This window comes from Pteropus vampyrus, unplaced genomic scaffold, assembly GCF_000151845.1.
Source record: "Pteropus vampyrus isolate Shadow unplaced genomic scaffold, Pvam_2.0 Scaffold1, whole genome shotgun sequence".
In the NCBI taxonomy this organism is placed as follows: Eukaryota; Metazoa; Chordata; class Mammalia; order Chiroptera; family Pteropodidae; genus Pteropus; species Pteropus vampyrus.
The window spans coordinates 2,594,217-2,604,483 of NW_011888782.1; the positions used below are offsets into that span (position 1 = coordinate 2,594,217).

The 10,267-nt window shown below is 42.1% G+C and overlaps 1 protein-coding gene across 1 annotated transcript in view; it reads right to left on the minus strand.

Annotated features, from left to right (window-relative positions):
- Positions 1-10,267, minus strand: part of NEK11 (NIMA related kinase 11) — a 225,262-nt gene that overhangs the window by 85,022 nt on the left and 129,973 nt on the right. The window contains exon 14 of the mRNA XM_023527662.1: positions 2,066-2,080. Within this exon, the coding sequence (XP_023383430.1) occupies positions 2,066-2,080 (15 nt within the window). The remainder of the gene's footprint in view (positions 1-2,065; positions 2,081-10,267) is intronic.

The window sequence follows — 10,267 nt, forward strand, 5'->3', positions numbered from 1 at the left end:
AAAGAAAAGAAAAGAAAAGAAAGAAAGGAAAGACTACCCACTTAAGCTGAGCCAAACAGTGGCTACCTGATTTACTTGTTGTGCTATTATTACTAACTAAGAATATAGCTGGTCCTTATAATGGTCTTCAGCCAAGAAAAGCCAAGAATGAATCACACAACAGCACTGAAGTATCAACTCCAGTTTGCTAATGGGAAATCTAAACAGAGAAATATGTTGCATAATGACACCTTACCACATTAACACCGCAGGCATTTTAGGCTTTGCTCCATATTCTGATTTAGAAACAAAATTATTCTTATACATTTTTAATACACATCATTGATTTTTATCCCATTGTTGCCAACTTTTGTCCACTGAGAAAATGTAGAATTTGAGGTCAGAGAATCAAGGCTTGAATCTAGCTCTACCACCTCTTAGATGAGAACCTGGGCAAGGGACTGAATTTACTGAGCTCCAATTTCTCTAGTAAAACTGACATGAGAGTACTCTAGCAGGGTGGCTATGAAGACTCAATAATATGGTTCTTATGAAAGTATCTGTAGGTAGGAAAACTTTACACAAATGTTCTCTTAATTTCACATCTGTAAAAAATGGATTTTTCATTAACTGATGTCAGAATCCTTTGAAAGTAAAATACTAGTGGCTGTAGAATTCCCTGACAATGAAATACTTAAAAATTTTTTGCTATCTACAGTTTCTCACAAAACATAAGAGGCAGTACTGTGAAATCAAAACCAGTTGGCTCAAAGGACAAAAATTACATATATTCAAAAGTGCTTTTGCCAATTCCTTAGGAAGGGGCACGTTAGAAATCTCAAACTTTCTCTCGGTAACTGAGACATCATAGCCTCTTCACCTTTCAGATCACTGATTTTCAGTTGAGCACTAGATGAAATAGACTATTTGTATTTGGGGCCATGCTTTAAAAGTCTTTATTTGACTCACATTCATAATGACAAGAAAATCACAGCAAAAGAAGTATGCGAAAACTAAAATCTACCAAGAGGACAATAATTCAAGTCTCCTGTTTTGACCTCAAGTAGGGGGACATATGCTCGCTGAATGGAATAATGGACAAAACCATATGACTTCCTTCTTCCCTTCCTCCCACCTCCACCTCTCTCTGAATCTTTGTGTCTCTTTCAGAGAATTGTCCATTCTTTCTCTCTCTCTCCCCCTTCTCCCACTTCCTCTCCCACCCACTCAGTTTCTGTCTTATTGACAGTTATTCACTCATTTACTCATTCACATTTTCTCCCTCTTGCTCTCCTTCCTTCTCTATTTCTCCCTTCCCTTACCATCTTCAGACAAGAATATCTGCTTTCAAACTTGACTATGACACGGTAAGAAATATATTGACATTATTGCCCACTGCACAGAAATGTGCTTATATTGAAACAGAAGTTTCATGTATCAAGATTTACCCATACTACATATATCACACTTGTATTTGGCCTTCTATTCAATTTATTTTTAAATGCTAGTTGCAATTTGCTAAACTGATTTCTCACTCCACCAGTTTAAAATGCTGGCTCTGGCATCAAATCAAAGGGCCTGTCTTTACAAGGCTCTACCATCAGCACCAAAACATCAGGCATTATTTGAACTTTCTGCAATTCAGTTTTCTCATCTGTAAAATGGGGATGGTAGTACCCATTTCACAGAATTGTTGTGAACACTAAATCGTATAATGCATGCAAAGTGCTATGCACATGGTATGTACCCAATAAATGTTAGTTGCTAACTTTTAACATAAAATTCTGTAGTTGTGTCTGTAATGCTCAATACCAGGAAACATAGATATTAGACATTCAAACATATATACCAAGTTAAAATTTTTCAGTATATTTTAAATAGAATCACTTCTCAAAATCCATACAGTACCCGACTCAAAGGGTCAGTAAGGAACCACTTCTCTCTTTGTTCTCCCTTCTGCTGGGCTCCAGAGGGACCCTGGGGCATCATCACTCTGTCCTGCTCCCAAGTCCTTCCTGACCACTGGTTCCATCTAGGTTCCCTTCAGACAGCTCAGAGGGAACCTCTGCAATAGGGGTTAACAAACTTGTTCTGTAAAGGGCTGGATATTGTAAAGTTGTAAGTTTTGCAGGTTATACAGTCCCTGTCACAACTACTCCACTCTTTGTAGTCTGAAAGCAGACATAGACAATACATAAACCAATGAGCGTGGCTGTGTTCCAACAACACCTTACACACAAAAGCGGGCAGTGGGCCAGGTCACACAACTCTATGACACAGACAAACTCGTGCTAAATATGAAGCCCCTTCTCCTATATCATAGCTCCTTGTGCACAGACTCTTAGTCCCTTTCCCTCTCTTGCCAAGGATCCTCACCTCCACCCTCACCTCCGCACCCGCCTCTCCAGGAAGTAAAGAAAGAAAATAAATGGTCAGGGAGAAAGTGCCATCCGGCCACATATGCCTAAGTCATAAAACAGATTGAGATGAATCCAGCTCCAGTTTTTCTTAAGCACCATTAACTTGGTGCAACTCTGAAAAGGGTTTGTTTTCAAAGGGAAAAGTCAAAAGAAATTTAAGTCTGTTCAACCTTTGTTTGTCAAGCAGTGTGTTTCTTTGTACATGGGCCTGATTTGAAGCCTCATTAGGCTAAGGCTCATTTCTCTTGTCACTGAGGAAAAAAAATAGCCTGTGATAAATAGCTTTAATTTCCTTGCACCTTGAAGTCAGCCTTGTAACAGATGCACTGGGGTTGTATTCCAGATCTCCACTATGCTGGGTGGGCAATGGCAGAACACGTTCATGAAGGAATTCAATAATAACTGCCTGAACACAGTTATTGCAAATCCATGCTGGGGAAAAAAAGAAGTAATCATCCTGTTCTGGGAAATGGGTGCTCTTTGTCACACCCTTCAATTAAGACCCAAATAAATCCCTTCCTCTAAGACTATCGGGGTCACCTATAGGGCTCGTTAAAACACAAATCTCGGGGCCCTGCTCAGAGTTGCTGATTCAGTAGGTCTGAGGTGAGGCCTAAAAATGTGCATTTCTAACAAGTGTCCAGGGGATGCTAGTGCTGCTGGTCCAGGTGCCTCACTTTGAAAACCACTGCTCTGGGGTGTGATACTATACAGAAAAACTATAATGAAATAGGTAAGACTCTATAACATCTCTATATCTTCCAACGTTTGTATGTTACAGACAAAAGAAATGAAGAAATAAACTTTACTTTACGAGAGCTCAAGTTGTGCCATTAGTTGTCTCAAACACTCACAGTCTCTGTGGAGTTATAGGGAACTTTTCCCATTTTACTGATGTGGAAGAACAAAGCTATGAGTGAGTAGTCCAAAGTTATAGCACTTTACAGTTTATAAAAGCACAGTCATGTTCATTATTCCATTTGATCCTTGCAACAATTATTCAAGTTAGACCAGGACATTGTTTTTATCTCAGTTTTCAGATAACGAAACTGAGGCTCAGACAGAACCAACCAGCTGCATGCATGGTGGACCTTCAACTGGAATGCAAATTACCTGACTCCTATCTCTTTTCCACTGAATTAGTGCTATTTTATGATTAGCTAGGAATTTTCATCTTTGCTAGTGACGTGTCCTAGATAAAAGTTGTGATTTCTTCCCCTTAATTCTGAAAGATGTTGGACAAGGGATAGATTCTTCATTAATGAGATAGAAAACTGAACTTCAGTCACCTTAGTAAATTATCCGAAGGGAGCTGGGAATATTGAATGCCAGGGGTCATCACTCAGATGCAGCCCAACTGTCATTACCCTCTACCTCAGATGTGCTCAGAATGCAGTTTGTAATCATGGTCCCTGAAGAGCCTGGTAAAACATAGATCCTGGCCTCACTGCCAGTGTCTCAGATGAAGTAGATCTGGGCGGGAGTCTGAGATTCTACATTTCTATGATGCTGCTGTTATTGCACACACTTTGAAAACTATTTTATAGGTCCTATTTTATAGGACCTTCAAGGAGAAAATGACATGCAAGTGCAATTGTTTAATGAGAAAGTCCCTGATATTTCATCTATTGCATCAGCTTTTTAAACTTTTTAAATGATCAAGAAATGCATTAAGGAACGCAGTTAGTGACTAAGCGGAGAGCCAGAAGAGAGAAAGAGCAATTAGGGGGATCGTTTTATAAACTATATATCTAATCAATGTACTGTATACTTGAAACTAATGATAAAATAAAATCTAAAAAATAATAATAAAATAAATAAATTTTAAAAAAGGGATTTAAAAAAAAAAGAAAAAAAGAGCCAATAAAACAAGGACTTTGTCTAAAGGCAAAAACCAAGTTTCCTTTAAAGGAACATAGTCATGTAAAAGGAATATCTCAGCCTGAACACCAATTATTCTCAATGAGTCTAACCACTGGCATGTCTTAAGCAAATTCAAGCAACTGGTTTAGCAGAATGGTTCTCAAAGCGTGGTCCCTGGAAAAAACAGCACCTCGAATCTTACCAGAAACATAAATTCGCAGGCCTCACAGACCTCCTGAATCAGAAACTGGGGTGATGGTCCAGTAATATGAGTTTTAACAAGCCCTCCAGTGGATCTTGATGCACGGCTGAGTTTGAGAACCACTAACTTAGTACAATGACTGGCATGTAATGTCTGCTCAAATAAAAATGGTTCCCGCTGATATCCTCAGGAGACAGCAAGCTTCCAGTGGGTAGGAGCCTTGCCCATCCTGTTTACCATGGTATCTGAAGCCCATGGCTCAAAACAGACACTCGAACTTCTTGTTGAATAAATGAATGCCTAAATCTCTAAGAGATAAGGACTTTCAAAGTACTGCATAGTATCTCATGCAAAAAATTGCCTAATTACGTATTATTTTTTTGCAAGGGGAGTGGGGGGGGGCAAGAGAGGGGAGGACGAGGAAAGGGAAGGGATAGAAATTTTTTCCCTAAGAGCCCTGCTCTCCTCCCTCTTTTTCACATGCTTTAAACTTGTATCTCAGATGGAGTCATAACTTTGGACGGCAAAAGTCTTCTTCATACTAAAGCTTCCAGCTATATTCCCACAGGCCCACCAATTTCGAGGACTCAGTCGAGATTACCCAGGGTAATGTGGGTACTCGCTGTTAGACGGTGGCTTTGCCCCGGTGCCCAGACTCTGCTTTAGCTGCAGGATCATCCTGCCTCTCTTTGCATATCTAATAATGGTGTCAGAATTTATTAATGTTTGCTGAGCTCAGTGGCCATGTGACTTGTGATATGAGAAACCCAACAGACTCACAGTTTTGTGACTCTGCTCCCAGGAAGTCAACAATACCTACGAGATACTTTTAAAAATGGTTCTCACTATAGCTACTGTGTGGGGGAAAGAATCTCTTCATAAAGAGAGGATGCTCTTTATTTTAGCTGTGGTGGGGGAATCTGGGGGTCAGTAGGAACCCAGAGATGATGCCCTCCTTTATTTTTCCTTTCTTTCCTAGTTTTCTGAAGGGGTCAATGGCTTTATTACACCGAGCCAGAACATATTGAACAAAGGCCATAATAAGAACAAAAACAATTTATTGTTCGATCTTGATGTGACCTCCCCGAAGACCATGTTCTCTCACAGACTGGGAGTGACAATGCTCAGAACGACAATAGTTATTGGTACACTGACAAGGCAGGTCATAGAATTTCTTATTCTCCTAAAAAGGGCATTTGTGGATATGAAAAAGATTGTCCTAATTCATTGTTTAATAACAACATTTTAAATAAAGACATCATCTTATCATATGTAGAGAAAACCTGTGGTTACTATGCTATAGAATTCTCAAAACAACAGGCTAAAAGACAATGCCTTGAAAAGGGACATTATTATCTACACTCAGCTGCCTCAGTTTCCCTAAGGTGCTTCATCTTGTGTAAGCTGGGGACAAATTAGGATAAAAATGACAGAAATCGAAGCCCACGTTAACTGGTGATTCCCTAACTGGTAACTTCCGAGAAAGACGGCCTGCAACCAGGAGGGGAGATACAGAGTGGCGATTAAGAGAACAACCTGTGGAGTCGGAACAAAGTTCAAATCTAGCCTCTGTTGCTTATTAGCTCTGTGGCCTTGGGCGGGCTACTTCACTTCTCTGGTCACAATTTTCTCATTGATGTCCCACCAAAACTTCCTTATCAGACACGCTCCAAAATACAATTGGCAAACTCATCCTCTAGTTGCTGTGAATGTTGGCAGCAAGGGTTGCCACGACCAAATGCCACAGACTCGGTGGCTTAAACAATAGAAATTCGTTTTCTCATAGTCTGGAGGCTGGAAGTCTGAGATCAAGAGGTTGGCAGGTTTGGTTTCTCCTTGGCTTGAAAGTGGTTGCCCCTTCCCTCCCCCCCCCCCCCGCCCCGCCCCGTGCATTGGTGCCCCTGGTGTCTCTCTGTACCCTCATCTCCTCTTCTTATAAAAACACCAGTCAGCCTGGATCAGGGCGCCCACCCTAACAGCCTCATCTTACCTTAATCATCTCTTTAAAGGCTCTATCTCCAAATACATTCTGAGGGTGAGAGTTTCAAACATATGAATTTTAAGGAAACACAATTTAGCCCATAACAACTGCTAACAGGGCACAGATGCCCTGTTATCCTCCAGACAATTGCTCTCAGGTCAAAGAATTTCTTTATGAAGAGGTCGCCTCTCACCTCCACCCTTGGTGCAGACCTTACCATTGACTGACTCACTTCTCTGGTCACAATTGTATTTTGGAGCGTGTCTGATAAGGAAGTTTTGGTGGGACATCAATAGTATTCACTATACACACTTGGAACCAACTCTGTAATGTCACTCATGCCCCAGAGCTCCCAGTGGGGTCAGGTTGGAGCTAGTCTCCAGCTGAGACCACATCTTGCTCAGCTCCCTGCACTGCCCTGTCCAGCCTTACCCCCACCCGACTCAACCCAAGAGCTCTCCCTCAGTAATACATGCACCGGAATAACCATCTCAGACTCTACTTCTAAAAATCCAAGCAAAGACTTGGGGATATTATAATAATAATACTTTAACTCACAGCTATAACATAAAATTCTATAAAAGATAAGTGATGCTATGTAATATGTAAATACTCCTTAAAGAAAAATAGCCAGATGCCAGCAAGGTCACATTCTTTTATATTATAAATTTAATCCTCAGAATTTCTAGAAAACAATAGAGCCCACATCTATGGATACTGTGAAAATGAGTCATTTGTCAGGTATCCATCATATCCCAGATAGCTAATTTTTTTTCTCTCTTCAGGTCTCGCCTATTGGCCCTGCTCGAAGTCTTCTTAAAATGCTCCATGGAGCGCAGTGTCCAGCACGTAGTAGGTACTCAATAAATGACCATTATCAGTACTTTAACAGATAGAAACTGTTAGTTTTCTAAAGAGTTCTAAATTGTTCTCATACCAATTGTAAGTATTTAGAAAAATGCCTGACTAAAGTTCGGGGGAAGAAAATACAATCCCTTCTGCCAGAGACGAGAGGAAGGTTTTGGCCTTACTCTAGAAAAGGGTTAGGGAAGGGGAGTGGGAGGGATCAGAGCCAGTGAGATGGTGGAAGGTCACGCACGTGTTCTGTGAGATGCTAAATTCATCAAACACCTGGCTTAGGTGAAAAAGATGGATTTGCTGCCTGAACCAGCAAGTGCCCAATAGCGGCCACCAGCCTGAGTATAAGAGACAGAGGAAGAGGGAAGCCTGCAGCAGCAATTATGGAGAAAGCTCTCTGGATAAGCTGCAGTTTGAGCAAAGCTTCCCAAATCTCTCAGGGACAGAGAGGTGCACGCTAATGGCTAAGTTCCATCATTATTGAGGTGTAAAAGTAAGCATTTATATGTAAAGGGCCAACACCAGAAAAAACACTCTTTGGGAAGAGGCAATGTGTCCTTCAGGGAAACAGCTGAGCTTTACCAAGGAGATAAACATCATCCCTAAAACCCAGCCTTCCATTCTCCCGGGAGCTAAAAAGGTACTCAGACTCTCACCCCTGGACATATCTTCCCCTGCATTATTAAAAGAAAAGGACCGACTCTGAAACTTCGCTGTTTTGGAAAAGGCATTTTGTCGGATTTTACTTTTCCTTTTCAATTTTTTAAAAGCCATCTCTGCCCCATGGTGAACCATGAAATGCTTTATCAGAGTTGTGCACTAAGTCATCAGCTGGGCCTAGAGTACAGTCCTCGTGGTGTCCTAGTTCCCATCGGCAGCCATTAAAATTGCTCACTGGGGTTCAGAAGTCATGGGGGGTGGGGAGGGATCTAAGGACGGCGATCATTATTTCTCATGGCGAGTCTCCCCCTTTTAAAGATACTGTGGCCCCCGCCAAAGTCCCAGAGAGACAGTTACTCCATATCCCAAACGGCTGCCGCATCTCTATCTCATTATAAAGAGCACCCTTCGGGGCTTCTGGGAAACAACTAAAATTTCCAATCACCATAACATTCAGTAGGGCTGGAGTCTTGCAGTCGCGTATTTGCTAAGGAAAATTCTGAACGAATGTTCAGTCTAGGGGAGAACACCCAGCCTCTAGTGAAATCGACACATTCATACCCCGAGGGAGAAATGAGCACTCCAGATACTTTTACCGTTAGACTCTTGTGATCACCTTCAGTCTTCCACGGGCTGTCACAAATCTTGCCCAAAGCACTCACCATGTCAGTCTCTCCCTTCAATGGCTCCCCATCTTGCCAATAAAATTATGAAATGTTCCACTCAGCAGCTAAGGCCTTCTATCATCTGGCTGCAACCCACTTTCCCAGATCTGCCTCCTGCCAATGAATACGGAAGCCCTCGGTTAAAGGTGTGCACCAAATGGGATCCTGATTCAGTGGCCCTGGGTGGGATCCACGCAGCTTTACTTTTCTCATGCTGTCAGGATGGTTCCCATATGTACCTTTAGATCAGGAACTTGGCTTTTGTAACCTGGGCTCTCTACATTTTCCTCTGAACTCACTCTTGTTTTTCAACTTCATTTCATTAAAGAGCTCTCCTTCAGAACTGCCTGGTCTAATATGGTAGCCACCAGGCATACGTGGCTATTTAAATTAAAATTAATTAAAATGAAATAAAATGACAAATTCAGTTCCTCGGCTGCATTAGCCACACCACATCTCAAGTACTTGAAAGCCACCAGTGACAAAGTGACAGAACATTTTCATCACTGCAGAAAATCCCACTGGACAGTGCTATTGCCGAGGGACCTTGTATATATCTAGCCCTGCCAGGTTACGGCCTCCGGTTTGAACTCAGCTAGATTTCTTTGAGGTCCTGGGATGTGGCTCACTTGACCTCTCTGCGCTTTCATTCCTCCCCGGCCAGCACACCCTCCGCCACCACCAAACCACAGCCCTGTGAAGGAGAAGGTGGAGTGGCAGACCCTGGAGCTGCTCCCACTCTCACAGTCCTGGACTTAGCAGGGGAGAGGCAGCGACTCCATTCCACCCCAGCCTTGGGTCCCCTCTGCATGTCCCCCAGAGCCACATCAAAGGACCTATCAAATCAAACCTTCTCATCTGTTAAGGTGCCTTTTCCCACCCTCTTTTACAAAGTATCTACAGCTAGAGCTTTAGTAGATGTCTGGCTCTTGCTCCTCACCTCAGAGAAAGGCAGCGCTCATGGACCTCCCGGATCTCACGGCAGACATAGCTTTTCACCGCAGAGCAGGGATCAAGTTCACTTTATTAATCACATCACTAACTGTAAGTGGAACTAAACCTCAAGTACATGCAATATGTTTATCAACTTGGGGGTGGTGGTAGAGCAGGTGCTTGTTTTTGTACCTTTTTGATGCTCTCTTTTCTCACACAATAAGCTCTAGGTTAGTACCAGTACCATGACCTTTTCTAAAATAAACCCTCAAAATTAAAGCTAAAATTAGCCACGTTGATCAGCTTAGCCCCCGGCATCACACATGAGGCTGTGAAAAGAAATAATTTCCCTAAACAGAATGCATATTCATGATCCTTTCTGTATGGAAGGCTAAATTAGGTACGGTACAGTGCCTTTTTTTTTAATACATAGGACAGCAGGTTCTGCTGTAAGTTGTTTTTCAAATGCCATCTCTCTATTTGATCAAGTGCACCAAGGGCTCCCCACCTCCCTTCCCCGCCCCCCCAACACACACACACACACACCAGAAACAAGCTTCATGATCCATTTGGAAAAAGGTTTTCTTCAAGCTCTGGAGTTGGTGCTGTTACCCTACAATTCTCTCTTATCTTCCTTAGGCAAAACTGTAACATTTCTCTGAACTTCTTCTTCTGGTTTGGAGAGTAAAAGCCAAAAAGGGTAGGC